The sequence below is a fragment of the Micropterus dolomieu genome, linkage group LG12, assembly GCF_021292245.1.
Source record: "Micropterus dolomieu isolate WLL.071019.BEF.003 ecotype Adirondacks linkage group LG12, ASM2129224v1, whole genome shotgun sequence".
NCBI classification, from domain to species: Eukaryota; Metazoa; Chordata; class Actinopteri; order Centrarchiformes; family Centrarchidae; genus Micropterus; species Micropterus dolomieu.
The window spans coordinates 20,146,093-20,161,030 of NC_060161.1; the positions used below are offsets into that span (position 1 = coordinate 20,146,093).

Below are 14,938 nucleotides of genomic sequence, written 5' to 3' on the forward strand. Positions count from 1 at the left end.
CTCATGTAACGCTACTGTAGCTGTATGATTAGCGTTTGTTACTGGTCAGACGTCTCCGGTAGCACTGGTACAATGTTACTTTAATTACTGTGAAGACGTTTGCCTGTTTCCATTCAGAGTGATTTGGGTCCACGTGGCTGTTTTCACTCATAGTAATATTAACGCGTAAGGTAAGTTAACGTTATTACATGTAAGGTTAGTTCATAATGTAAACGGTAAACCAGTTTGTTTATTTGACTAAACGAAACTGCAGAAACGTCGGCTAACGTTACCTCCTTCTCTCTCCTACCAGGTAACTTAACTGTAGAAGACATAGCTAGCTGACTTCTTACACACGAAAACTTTCACCAAATCTCCTCAGAGAAAACACAGCTTCCTCAACAAGGTAGGTTAAAGTAGCGGTAGCTAACGTTATGCTGACTTAAGTTACCTTAACATTAACCATTTATAGTAAGTTACCATTTATTTAGAGTTGTAGAAGATAAATGGTGTGTAACGTTAACATTAAGTGTCAATTGTTATTTTAAATTTAACAAGAACATACTGCTACTCACGTTGTCTCCAGTTACTATTACTGCTGGTATCTCTAACCCCTATGTTACTTATTAATGAAGTCATCAAATTTAAACAAATAAATAAATAAATAATCTGCGTCCCTGGGTGGGCTCGAACCACCAACCTTTCGGTTAACAGCCGAACGCGCTAACCGATTGCGCCACAGAGACGGGGTTCCTAGAAGAGGTGTGGCCTCTCGTTTTAAGCCACTCCCACATTATTTCCGGAGGTCTTGCTTTCTGGTCTTTTTTCTGTGCTGCTGTAATTTCCAGCACTTGGAGATTAAAGTGTTAGGTAAATGCCTTTGTTTTTTATCTGTTCCTTTTTGTTTAGAGAGTTACTATAATACCACAGACTGTATAAGATGCTGAGTTTACATTGCATTAAATAGCACTTGTCATTAATTATATCCTGAATTATTCTCAAGATGCTAGAATATTATCAATGCATCTAACTTACACAAGTGTATTCTTATATCCAAAACTGTCTTATTCTTAGTGTATTAGGGTCATAATGTTGCTAACACATATTCCTGAATGATATATTTATTTTACTGGTATGTGGAAAACGTGGAAACTGACTTGTAGAAACTACATTTATTATTTCAGTGTCAGTTTCAGTTGTTTATTTTGGATATAAGGACATACTGCTGGACATGATGGGTTGTATTAATTTTGCCACACAGCTGTCACACTCATACTTTTGCTCCTAGTTTCTAGTTTACTCATTTACATGATGTTACCTGGTTACTTAAGGACAAAACCCTCCTGCCACCGGCCTTTACAGTCTTCAGTACCCGCCCACCTGCAGTTAATATTTACTTCCAGAAATCGGGCTGGGCATTGGAGCAGGCATAATGACCAGAAGAAAGAAACTGTTTAATGTTTATGTTTAGTGTAAGGTTACGGGACAGAGAGAGCTGGGGCGAGCCAGAGCGTTTAGGCCTCTTGTGTGTCTGGGTGTGGGGAGAAGAGAATTCCGAGGAAAGTGCGAAGCATATTTATAATTTATGTTAATAATGTTCGTGGTGATTAAAACCTGCTTTTACACGGCGGTATTATGTGAAAAATATAGATTTTTTTTTTTCATCATTCATGGACGATGGCATCATCTATCGGCCCAACCCTAATTGCTACGTGTTTTGTTATTTTGAGTTGCTTAATAAGTAATTAATCTGCAGTGTATAGGTGTGTGCATGCAAATGTCACTGTAAAAAATTAAAGGGTTTGTTCACAACCTTGTGTTAGCTGAGAGAATAATATAGAGCAATTTTGTGTTGCTAGAAGTGATGCTGCTCATCATGATGCCAGAAGATAAATGATTGCACATGTTAGAGACTCTTTGCTGTGGCTTTTGATGCACAGGGCTACACATGCCATTTTAAATGTGCAGTAAAATATGCAGTAAACAATAAAATGAATTATTGCAAACTACAATGTATCTGTAGTTTAAGTGTGTCTTTGTCTTTAACTCCACCTGCTATGACCTGTAATGGATCCTCAATTAGTTTAACAGACAAATAATGACCAATATATATATAATATATATAATAATATATAGTACAAGTGTTATGCTGTTAACACGTGTCTTAAGAATGTAAAGATGATGAAGTGAAACAGGCGATTGAATTTTAATGTGGCGCTCTTCTAACAACTCTGAGGTCATCTGAGCCGTTGGTTTGTGAGTGTTGAATGGTCAAAGGAGTCACTCATTGAATATGTTTTTAGCAATACTTGTGATTTACCCATGTGTCTTTAACATCTTGTTTCCTCAGGCTCTGAGGAGGGATTAATGGTTACGAGGGGAGACTGCTGTGTGATGTGAATTAATACCTTGACGTCACAATGTTGCAGCTGGAGGTGAGTGGTATATGCTGAATTGAATCTTTTTGTTTTGTTTTGCTGACTCTCACTAAGCATGCAAAAGAACGTAAGTTTGCTCTTTTTTTTGTCATTAAAGCAGGCAACCTTTTTTGGCTCTTGACCCCTTATTACGAAGCCTGTTGTCTACTTGTGAACCCTTGTCACAGGTATATGTCTGCTTTTAGTGACCAGTTGACCAAAGTATTTTCCCATTGCTTTAATTATGATTAAGCCTAAAGAGGTTAAAGTATTGAGTAATCTGCAGGTCAAAAAATAAATAGAGGAAATGTCTACTAAAATGTACATATTACTGTTTTCTTATTCTATTAATCATCTCACGACCCTGTAGATTTATCTTGGGACGCTCAGTGGGGCGGTTAGGGTTACTTAGTGGGTGTCCCGACTCTCAGGTTGGGAACTACTGTATTAAAGCACTCTCCATATTTTAGCACTTAATGTGCAAACTAAATAAATAAGACAGATCAGGTGGCCGCTTAATTTCTCACTGCAGGTGTGGAAAATGATTTGGCATCCGACAATGCAGCGAGGGGTGCAATTACTATACCTTTACTCTACACTACATATTAAAATCGAAATGTATTTATTATTAGGGTCCTAAATTATTTCACAATTAGAGAAAACAGTGGAAATCCTCCCAACTAAACAGTACAGAAGAAACAACACATCACAACAACATAAAACAAATTCTACAGACCAAATAAACAGCTTATTACCACTACTTATATTACCCACTTGGTACCAGAAGAAACAGTTCATGAAAAGTTATAATATCCTCACCATACTAATGCTTTAAAGACATTTTGATCATACAATTGCAAAGTGTGCATTTTAACTTCCTCACAAATAGTGTTTGGTGTTTGGAAAAGTCATCTCTTTAACTCCACATAATTTATGTTGACACCTGAGTGTGCACTCTTAGGGGAATGTACGTCTGTATTCAGAAATGTGTGATTACCTAAAATTACCTAAACAGATTACCTAAAACAATGTTGTCACTTAAGACTGAAGCTGAGTGTCCTCTGGGCTTTGATAGATGGCCACTGTCTCTCTTTGCACTCTAAACTCTGTACTGTATATGGATTGAGCAAACTCAAATACTGATGGAGTCTCAAAGGGCAAGAGACCCATAATTTGACCATATTACCTGGCTCATGCAAAAAAGTGTCACACTTTCACTTAAAACACTTTATTGGGATGTGTGAAGCTAAGGTTTTCTGCACTGCATTCATGTTCTTTAATCATTGTGTTCTCTCCGTGTCGCCTCAGCTCAGACAGCTCAGCTCTGAATGGAGCCCAGTAGCCGGGGTCTTCCATCCTCTGTGTGTCACACTGCATAAAATCTGGGTTAGCTAAAGCGCAGCACCCAGGGGAGGCGCTTTTCCCTCTCATCCTCGACATGTCTGCCTGCCAAACGGATACGGGGGGGGGGGGGGGGGGGGGGGGGGGGGGGGGGGGGGAGAGTCTCTGCACAGTAGTGCAGTGTGTCAGGGCCTCTGGCATATGAGACAACCCTGGCTAGTTTCACCTTTTTTCCTTTTTTTTTTGCAGATGCATAGTCAAACACATGCAGAGTCATGGCAGACACACAAGGGAGCTGTGGGTGAGGGCATATAGAACCGCCCAGTCTGGTAAGACACCAACTGTCTTGCTTTGCACTGTCTCTCTTGGCAGATGTGGCTCGTTGGATCAGGCACTAACAGATTCCTCTCTTCCTCAATTGTGGGCACGGGGGAAGCCGAGCAGGAGCAGTTCAGGCACCTGTTGCAGCAGAGAGAGGAGTGTGTACAGCAGACGAGGCGTAATTGAAATTCTTGTTTGCACAATATCCAGTTATTGGTGTTAAAGCCGCTCTTACAGAGCAGCGCACGCAGACAGAATGGAGAGGGGATAAAAACCTAACAAGGATGCTTCACGCTGTGTTGTGGCAGTGAGGCAGGCCCGGCCGTCAGATCCAGATTCCCACCTTCTGTCACCATGCCTTCCCATGAAAGTGATGACACTCGCACTCACAGCACAATTACAAATTTGCACATTTGTTAAATAACTACAAATTTAATGAGAAAGCAGTTTAGTTAATTGTAGATTTAAGTTTTGGTTTAGTCTTAGTTAAATACTGAAAATGTAGTGCCATCTTGTAAAAGCACTAAAAAACTGCATTAATATGTTAAATATTAAGACACAGAACGTGCAGCAGGCAAAAACCAGGATCCTGAAACTGAAGCAGGTTAATGAAATGCACCCATAGTTCATTCATTTTAAGATTTATTATTAGCATTATTTGTGCTTTTCCTACTGTGACATGTCCAGATATGTGCTTATGTGGATCCAGCTTTGTTCCCTGAGGTTTCAACTGCATCTCACAGTCAGTGATGACAGATTCACAAACAAATGGTTCTTTTTGAACGACTCTTAAAGAGATTCGAGTTAGGTTGTTGCTCTCTCAACTCACACTTAAAGATTCTTGTTCTTTCTGGTTTTCATATGTAGCATGAATTAGTTTTTTTGGTTGTTCATTAATTTAGTCTATGCTTTGCTTGGTTCTTAAATAATGTAGCTTAAGGATCAGCATACCTAAAACAGAGCTTTTGGGATGTTTAATAAATGATGAATTAAAGATTCATATTTATTAAATAAATATTAAAATATTAAATTTAAACAATACAGAACCAAAAGAGTCGTTCATGAGTTGGTTTGCTAGGAGCGGGTTAACAAAACAAAGCACTTTACTTAAAAGAACCGCAGCTTATCCTCACCTTTGACCAGAGTTACTTGGATATTCATGGGTTTCAAGGGATTAAAGGTCTCTTACTACTAATAAATGAATTCAGCGTAAATTTTAAGTGTATGGATGCAATAAAGCAAAGTTAAATGCAATTGAATTCAAGGCCTTATGAACCCTTAGACTACACTTCATTACGTGCGGCTCTCTTTTTGAGTAAAATGCTCCAGAAGCTCATCACTATGCAGACGTTTCAATCCGGCTCAGATCATTTTTCATATTCTATTTCCAGCTGTGCCACAGTTTCTCCCGCCTGACCCCCTGTTTCGTCGAGAGATTTGAATGTGAAAGGCAAATCAAAATCCCTTTTGTCAAAACAAAAGTGCCCTGAGCAGCCACTGAGGGCTGGATGGGATGGAGAGATTCCCATGGCCTTACTGCCATCCAGCTGACACAGCCTGCTGCCTCTGATTTTTACAGTAAGTGTTCTCAAAATACCTAGTGTTTGTTTTAAACCTCTGCATTAGAGATGGATTGTGCGCTCTGAGCTGTTTAATATGGTGGTTTGTAAAGGGGGGGATCTAGTTTGCATATTCTGAATTGTTTTCATCCCCACCACAAGTAGTTAATTTTTAAGCAATACAATCTGATGTAAGTCTGGGCATGGCTGCGGCAGATTTTCCCAACCCCCCTCTCTCAATCCCTCCCCAGCTCACACACACACACACACACACACACGCACACGCACGCAACCCTGCTGCTGCTCCAAAATACTTTTTTATACAACGGTGGGGGCTCGGGAGAATATAAGGTGGCCATATTTGATAGATTTGTGTCGGGCTCTGCAATGCAGAAAGCGAGAGTTTGTTGCGTGTGATCTTGCAAGTGACAGTGACACCAGGCGAGTGAGTCGGGTTCGTGACTGATCCGGACTTGGAGAGAGAGAGAGGAGAGAGAGGAGGGTTGGGGGGGCAGACAGAAAAAAAACAAACAAGTAACAATGTAACTTACATGCAGTCACACACCCCTTTTTTCTTGTAACAATGTGTACGTTTTAAGGAGGGAGGGGGCGCGCAGAGGGAGAAAGCGAGCCGGGGAGAGATAGAGAAAGGAGGAGGGGGGTGCGTTCTGAAATAATATAGTCAGCCATTTTTTATGTAAGGGGATTTTTTCTTATTGGGGGGGTTGTTAAAAAATAAATATAAGAGGGCGGCCATCTTTGTTGCTCTGCCTAGTGTAAAATATTTCAAAACGCCCCCCACTTTTTTCTGTGCCGATTTGAATATTAAATAAATATCATACATTCGGGCAAGAATACGCTTTTTTGAATACAAGGACGGATCCAATGACAGGGATATAATGTCCTCTCCTCTCCGGTCCTGTGAGGAAGACGAGGGCATGGTGGTTAATTCCGAGGGAGGAGATTTTGATGAAGAAGACGACGACGGAGACCTAGACGAGAACGCAAGCGACATAAACTCGCCGGCGGCGCTTCGGGAAACTGCAACACCAGCCGCGCCAGGTACAGTAAAGAAAAACTGGCGGACAAAGTCGGGAGCGCGCGCACGAAATAACAAAAAAACTTCATATAGGAGTGAAATTTGGGAGAAAGGGCATGTGGGAAGTAAGCCGAAAGGCGCCGTTTGCGTCCCAGATTTGTGCTTCCCCAGGTCCAGTACGGTACAGTAGAGACCAGCGAGGATTCGTGCGCGCGCATACAAAATAGAAACATACTTGTCCAGATTTTTTTTAAATAAAGAGGCACATGTTTCACCACCTAAAACCGCTATATATCCCCCTGTGCGTGCACCGATATGTTGCTGTAGGTGCCATACTTGCAGCTGGCTGTAAAAAAAGACAAGAGAGCGCGCTTTGAAAACAAACACAACTCCTCTCCAGCTTGCAACAAAACGATAAAATAAAAACACACCGCCGACCAGATGTGTCTCTGTGTTGTTGCTGTTGTTGTTGTGGGTTATGTGCTCATGTTCTCCCACTCTGCTTCCCCTCCACCTCCAGCTCATCCAAACAAAGTTTAAACTAACTTGCCGCAGCTGCTTTTCGTAGCAAGCTCACTTTCTCCACCATCAAAACTTGCTGCTTGTTTGTCCCTTAAATCCGCTCTGACAGCTCCTAGACACGCATGCCATGTAAATGAGCTCGGTCTGCAGGGTGATAATGTCGCCCTGAAGGGTAAAGAAAGCTCACGATAAGAAAGGCTGGCAAAAACATGGACTCCTCCTGGCCGGAGGCTATATATCTGATTCCCATCTCAGGAGGAGGTGATGCGGGTTTTTTGCTGTGCACACATGAAAGCTGGGCGATATTGTCAAACCGTGGTGCAAACTTGCCCCCCTACACCATTGTCTCCCTGACGGGTCAAAATAGGACACAGCTGCTGCGTGCAGCTCACTCACAGGCCAGAAAGGTGTGACTGTTTAGCTGCCCCTGGTAGCTTAGCATACCAATTAGCTGAATAACATCTATATTAAATCTGTATTCAAGTATTGTCACGCAACAGAGTAGATTGTGTTTTTACTTTTTCGCTGCAGGAGTTGCTCCTCTCAGCAGCAATATCCAGTAGGCCTATTGATCTTGTCAAAATGATGATTGACTGAATGCACATGACATTCTGGAAGTCTCTGTGACAGTGGAGCTGCGTGGGGTTGCAGTGAAAGTAAAGGTTGCAGAAAGTGGTGGTTGGTTAACCACACTGCAACAGTAGAAGTCAAAAAATGGCAGTGCAGCAGCCTTGAGGTTGCAGTTTATTCATGAAAGGAATAGGCTGTAATAACTAGTAATAAATTAGTTTGAATGCAATGCAGATGTGTTAGAGAAAAACTTAAAGGTCACAGTGCATATCTGTCAAGGGAGAAAATATGAGATTGCTCCAGGTAAAGGGGACACAAGTGTAATTTTCTATATGAATATTAGCCTACAGGAGGCATTGTCTTTAGACCTAATTAGCTCGACTCCAGACAAGCCGCCATACCGTGCCAGACAGATACATTAGTGTCAGGCTTGTCGATAAGGACTTAACCCCCCCACGACCTCTAGCAGCGGAGGTCGGGGTCCCGGTGTGGGAACTGTACAGCGGAGAGGAAGTCGTTCCAGTTGACCGCACCGTCCCGCTGGCGGCCTCCGAATCACCGAGCCCTGCGTGTGTGCTGCCGCCGCCCACGGCGTGTCTTCGGCGGCTGCGCGCTACAAGGATGCACGGGAAGCGGGGTTCGCTGTTCGGGGGGGGGGGCTGTTGCTGCTGCTGATGGGAGCGCTCACCAACAAAGGCAGTCAGACAATAAAATCCGACAAAATGTAGCCTGTCAAACGGGCTGGTTTCACGGGGGAGACCGCAGCCCATATTTTGGTTCTGCTTTAATGCTTTGCTGCGTTTTGCCTTTTGAAGCTGAGGCTGCTGCTGTTTCTCTGTCTTTATGCGTTTCTCCTTTTTCTACTCCAAGCCAGGTCAGATTGCAGGTTAAATTGCTTCCCCTGTGGTTGTGATATTGCACAGTTACCATGGGGAATAAATGGCCTGATGATATGTTGACATCATTTGGTCCCTGAAAGCCGAGATCCAGTCATGTATTTTAGATGCACTGTGGCTGAGAGTCTCAAAATATAAGAGGGAGGTTTTCAAGAGTCTGTATTCCCTTAAGTCAAAAGTTTTTAAAAATATAACGTCAGACGTTTCAATTCTGTTTTTATCCGTGGGGACTTATAGATGTTTTATAACCCAAAATAAAAACACCAGCGAAAGTTTGTTTACAAAGGTGCCGGTCACACTTTTACATCACCATAAACCAATTATCCCTGTGCTATGAAAACACCAACACCAGCTGTCAAATCTACTTACAGCCCTTCTGACAAACTGTATCTAATTTAGCATGTGTTACATTTCAGAAAAGGTCAGAGGTTGCTGAAGCCACCATCATGCAGCTTTTGTTCAGTGGGGATTAGCCGGGTGTTGGGAAGCGTTTGAGGAGATTATTGTTCATCTGATTCTGATAGCTGTCGTTGTTTCACTCTTCAGTTTCTCCTCTGCTTTTCCTCGTAGATGAAGAGGCAGAGATATCAGACAGAGAGGTCCCGTGCAGGAAGAAAGGGCGGCCGAAGAAAAAGAAGGACACAAAGAAGAAAGACAAAGAGGGGAAACCCGTCAAAGCAAAAAAACGCAAGAAGATTGTAAGTTTGTTAAGCTGTCGTGCTTTGGATTTTCCTTTTACTTTCCTGACTACGTCACATATCGTTATTTTTTCCTCTCCAGGACAGCGATTTAGAGAGAGACTCAGAAAGAGAAAGAGACTACGGTGAGAACTCAGACAGCTTAGCCAGCGACTATGGATCAGGAGAGAAAAAGAAAAAGAAGAAACATAAAGAAAGGAAGGAGAAGAAAACCAAGAAGAAGAAAAAAGACGACGGGGACCGAGACAGCAGTCAGGAGGAAACAACAAAGGTAAAGCACCAAAGTCATTTTAGACAAATCCTCGCTTTTTTGATCCATTATCTTTCGGTTCTGATTGGTGCTTTCTCCCCAGCAACCAATAGAGCAGAAGACGTCGGCACAGCTGGCAAAGGAGTGGGGTCTGGAGGATGTTGATCATACCTTCACAGAGGAGGACTACAGGGAACTCACCAACTACAAAGCCTTCAGCCAGTTTATGAGGTACAATATTTCGCACGGTGTTGATGTGGACTGCTGGCTGCGGCTGTTGGGAAAATCAAGAAATTCCAAACATCACATACATATACAGTGTTGTTGCGTTTTGCAGCAAGTGCTGTTTGCAAGGTGATGGAGTTAAAGCAATGTTGTATTTAATCTCACATCCCGTTCTTACTTTCAAAAGAGCATGTTTGTGTTTAAGTGCCACTTTTTAGATAACAGGATGTGGAGTTTAAATGTCACACATTATCTGGTTTTCACAGTTTTCATAATTTGATTGAGAAACATGCTGTCGCTCAGAAAAGGACTAAGTCACTGAGCTGCAAACATTAGTCTCTCTGTTGAAATCGCTGTAGTCCCACAGAACTGTCCATAATGACATATGAGACAACCTTCTCCACGGTTCCTACATGTTCTTCTGTGCATTGGGTGTAAGATTAATGTCAATACCAACTCACAAGACAACCCCAGTTTGGAGAGGCAGCTCATTCACGGTTCTACTTTAAAGCTCTGCCTGTTGAATGCATCATAAACAGCTTTATACGAGGACATTTGACTCTGGTTTTCAGTTGCTCTCAATGTACAGGAAGACATATAGCTAAAAACAAGACACAGGACAACAAAGCTGAACAAAGATAGTTAAACATAAACATAGAACTGTTATGGACATACAAGTATGTGAAAAATTAGATGCATGTATAAATAGATTTAAAAAGAAACTATTAACAACAAAATACAACATCTATATACAAGTGAACCTGTTTCTATACATTTTAAGTAAGAATACAATAGTGCATATGTACTGTTACAGTACACAGAAAAACAATTATAATGGCTATTTTTTGTGTAAAGTTTCGAGCCTCTCCTTGTCACACGGACCAGACTCCCTCTGCGCTGGCAGCACCATTCAATAAAAACTGTCCATGGTGAAACTACCAGCAGCATATGACCGCAGATCCATGTGGCGTGGGTTAAAAACAAGCGCACAAGTACAATTACCTCCCTCTGTCTTCCTCTGGCAGCTGTGTCTTTATCATGGCAGCTAGTTGTGCTTTTCAGGCAGCAGTGCTGTCAGGGTGTCAGTGGCAGCCTGAGCGTCGGCCTCTGTGGCTGACTCATACCTGCATCGTCTCTGATAACATGAAGTAATGAATAACGTCTGCTCCATGTATACGTTGGGAAGTTATATGACTGTTTCTACTCCACTGTCAGACTGAGCTGTAGTGTCAAACTGAACTCCCTGTAGTTCTTTCACCAAATGACTACAGTTATGAAAATCACTTTTGCAAATACAGATTTTATATACAAACCATTCGTGTGACTCATTCATATAATTATGAATGACAGTCAGCTAGAATGAAAACATTATTAGTTAACAAAGCATTTTTAAATGATCCCTGACCTCTCGCCCCCAGGCCGATGATAGCCAAGAAGAATCCTAAGATCCCCATGTCAAAGATGATGACCATCCTGGGGGCCAAGTGGAGGGAGTTCAGCTCTAACAACCCCTTCAAGGGCAATGCCGCTGCTGTCGCGGCAGCTGCAGCGGCTGCCGCGATTGCTGTCGCCGAGCAGGTCTCCGCAGTGACCGCCTCACCTGAGCCCCAGCCGCAGCCGCCGCCGATCAGAAAGGCCAAGACGAAAGAGGGAAAAGGTCAGTTCTTGGCTTTAGACCTGCCGCCTGCCTGCCTGTCCCTCTACCACTTTACCTTTTGTCAGTTTTGACTTTTATTGGGATGTGGGAAAATAGTTTCCAGTAAACACTGACCCTAGACCATCAGGACGGTGTGCAGTTTTAAAGGCACATGACATAACAGCAGTAATCATCCTTAACACATGCTGATTTCTCGTAAACAGCTGTTTTTTGCTCACATTGTGTTTTACATGCTAATACCAGATGTTCAGACTGCAGGCCTTAATGCTCAATTGCGATTTTTTTCCCCAGATCCGATTTTTTGGTTTGACAATTCACAATATTGCTTAAATAAGGCTCATATCAGACTTCAGTGTGAACTGTCCACGGCCTGAAAGCCATGTGCAGAAGAATAACACAACGTCACACGCAGCACGCTGTCGTGCAGCAGTAAACAGAGCAACAGAGGTGAGCTCCGGTTAGCTCATACTTACTAACCCTCCCAATTTTCTGAGGAGACTCCCGTGTTTCACTGTCCTCTCACGGGTCACATTTCTCCCAAATTATGACAAGTGTTCACAACTTTCTGTTCTTTTCATTACGGTTTCTGACGCTGTACAACGCAACTGCCCGACTCCCTTCCTCCCTCTCTCCACTGTGTCCGCACGGACAAGCAGCATGTGCGTAACTCAGAAGAGAGCTCGCAGTCCAGTGGATTTCAGGTGGTAAGAAAGGGGAATCTGTGAGCAGATGATAGCAAGGTAGAGAAGAAATAGAGCCACATGTTTAATTATGGCTTTTGTGGAGCTTTTTCGTTCATCACGGCTCCGTCTACAGCAGAACTGTGACAACAGCTGCGCTAGAGTGACGTCAAAGTCGCATCAATTCCGACCTGAATGTCCAGACTCAGGTCGCATTTAAAAAGATCCGATCTTTTTCGGATTTGGACCACATATGAAAGTGGCCCAAATCCATACTGGAAAAGATCAGACTTGGCATGTTCACACTGTTATAAAAAGATCAGATCGGAGTCACATTTGAGCAAATAAAATCGGATTTGGGTCACTTTGGCCTGCAGTCTGAACGTAGCCTAAGTGTACCATGTGTCACAAACATCTTATATACTTTTGCTCCTTTGCTAATACAGTATACACACTACTTTGTCATTCTTTTGTGTTAAATGTTGCATATCTGTCCAGGCCCTGGCTATAAGAAGCGTAGTAAAAGTCCTCGAGTTTCAGACAAGAAAAGGGCTGCAGCAAAGGCTAAAAAGATGGCTCCCATTCGTATTAAACTAGCGCCTATAGGTGCCAAGAGGAAGAAGAGTTGTTCAGTGAGTACAAATCTTCCTGTTTCTGTTACCAGTTTACCGCCTTTTGTCTTTCTTTCTTTCACTCACTTCCTTGACTCTCCCTTGCTCTCTGTCAGAGCGAGGATATGGATGAGGACGAGTCCGAGCAGGAGGACTCCAGCGTTCACAGCTCGTCAGTTCGCTCCGACAGCTCGGGCCGTGTCAAGAAGAACAAGCGAGGACGGCCTGCCAAGAAGAAGAAGAAAAGTGAGCACAACCTGCCTGCCATATGTAGAGTATATAATTATACATGATATAGAGTCTAGCATGTCCACATCTATCTTAAGACTCCTCTGGTTTTAAACTAAAAAACAGAACGTTCTTGTCATATTTCAGACACTGATACAATATTATGATAGGTTAATTGGTGTAATTTATATGTTTTCAGTCAGATTTATTTAGAATGAAAAACAGAAAAACACATTCTCAGACAATTCTGTCTTTCTACCCGTGTTGTCTGGCACCCTCCAGTTCCAGGCGAAGAGGAAGGGGACGGCTATGAGACTGACCACCAGGACTACTGCGAGGTGTGTCAGCAGGGTGGAGAGATCATCCTGTGTGACACCTGTCCTCGAGCTTACCACCTTGTCTGCCTTGAGCCCGAGCTTGACAAAGCCCCTGAGGGCAAGTGGAGCTGTCCGCACTGCGTGAGTACAGACACACAAGAGCGCGTCTGCTCCTGCTTTCAATGTACGAGTTAGCTTAGCATCCTTATTCGCTTGTTCATCTCCAACATTATGTGATTAATTCAATTTATACAGTTTATTGTGATAGCTTTTTGTGTGTTGAAAAATGAGCCAATCACAGTGAAACCTGGGACAGTCTGTGTGTTGTTCTATGTCACTTTTCAGGCCTTTGTTGTTAGTGTCCCCAGGATGACTCGTGAATAAAGTGTGGACTGCACAGATGTTTGGTGGAGTGTGCATGTGCTGGCAAAATACTTACTGGATAGTTTTGACAGAGAAAACTGACAAAACAATGAAATTGTAGTCCAGATCCTTGTGATATTGATCCTTTTTGATTTATAGATGTAAACCTGCAACCAGCCAGCCGTCACCAGATGTTGCAGTTGTTATGATTCAATATCTTCAGTTTTGATTTGCAACATGAGATGATTTCCCCTGTCACCCATTTTGAACATTTCACTAATCAAGAAGCTCAATAAATGACTCACAACTGCCTTTTATTTTGCACAAAGGAAAAGTCCAATACTTCCTTTCCTCCATACTTTCAGCTTTCTATTCCCTCACTAGCTGATGTCAGGTTTAGAATTTAACTGCTTGTCAGGACAACTTAGGTTATTCACATCAGATTTGTTCACTGTTAATTGAGGTGGCAATGTTGTTGCCAAATGTACCGTTAAACTTGAATTAATAGCCTGGGCTTTTATTTGCTTAAATCACTGAACTCACCCTGCCTATATTTGGGACAGGCCTTTAATTCCTTTACCATCTGAATGAATAATACTTTGGTGCTCGTTGTTTCTGTTAAATGAACTGACCGATTGAATTGTGGTGAATCTAACCGCTGTAACAATGTGTAGCATGTCCATATTGACAAAGGTTTAAACATTTGTATGTGCGATCTAAGCAGCTTAGAAGTAGCTCAAGCAGGTGACCCGGTGGGCTTAAGAGTTTTTATACATACAAAGAACTTTAATAAAAACCAGACCAGGCTTCTAATTGAGACCTGCCTTCATTTGTCAAAACGTGTAGCCACAGCAGGCCAGTGAAAGGGACAGACATCTGATTGGGACTGGGCTTTTAATTTCTGTTTTATTGGGACATGCGGACTAGGTTGATTGATGACCCTAAATTGTCCTTAGGTGTGAGCGTGAGTGGTTGTTTGTCTATGTGTGGCCCTGCGATGGACTGGCGACCTGTCCAGAGTGTACCCCGCCTTGCGCCCAATGTCAGCTGGGATTGGCTCCAGCCCCCCGGCGACCCTGTGTAGGATAAGCGATGGTCTACTCGGTGGTGTGGTGGTGCAATGGTTGTGTGACCCTGTATGCAGGATAAGTGGTTGACAATGGATGTACTCATAAATATGCTTTGGTTTGCAGAATATGCTTAATCACCTGACATCTCCCTCCACCGCAAAAGTCTTATGTAAATCAGGAAGCTGTGTGCTCTGT

The 14,938-nt window shown here is 42.6% G+C and overlaps 1 protein-coding gene, 1 long non-coding RNA gene and 1 other non-coding gene across 7 annotated transcripts in view; 1 reads left to right on the forward strand and 2 right to left on the reverse strand.

Annotated features, from left to right (window-relative positions):
• The window catches only part of chd3 (chromodomain helicase DNA binding protein 3), a 57,299-nt gene continuing 42,361 nt past the window's right edge, over positions 1-14,938 (forward strand). For 2 of the 5 annotated variants that reach the window (XM_046063805.1, XM_046063804.1), the window contains exons 1-8: positions 6,405-6,679; positions 9,215-9,342; positions 9,425-9,613; positions 9,696-9,823; positions 11,236-11,474; positions 12,653-12,786; positions 12,882-13,011; positions 13,276-13,451. In XM_046063805.1, coding sequence (XP_045919761.1) covers positions 6,517-6,679; positions 9,215-9,342; positions 9,425-9,613; positions 9,696-9,823; positions 11,236-11,474; positions 12,653-12,786; positions 12,882-13,011; positions 13,276-13,451 — 1,287 coding nt within the window. In that variant the 5' untranslated portion in view covers positions 6,405-6,516. Of the gene's footprint in view, positions 171-292; positions 386-2,329; positions 2,415-3,986; positions 4,237-5,449; positions 5,637-6,404; positions 6,680-9,214; positions 9,343-9,424; positions 9,614-9,695; positions 9,824-11,235; positions 11,475-12,652; positions 12,787-12,881; positions 13,012-13,275; positions 13,452-14,938 lie in introns of those variants that run through there. The other 3 variants (XM_046063806.1, XM_046063807.1, XM_046063808.1) reach the window with 3 other exon arrangements.
• On the reverse strand, positions 652-725 carry trnan-guu. The gene has a single exon. It is a non-coding gene; the product is annotated as a tRNA-Asn (tRNA).
• Positions 3,900-7,786, reverse strand: LOC123979774. The gene is made up of 3 exons (XR_006827329.1): positions 7,697-7,786; positions 4,334-4,443; positions 3,900-4,196 (listed from the first exon to the last, which is right to left on the reverse strand). It is a non-coding gene; the product is annotated as an uncharacterized LOC123979774 (long non-coding RNA).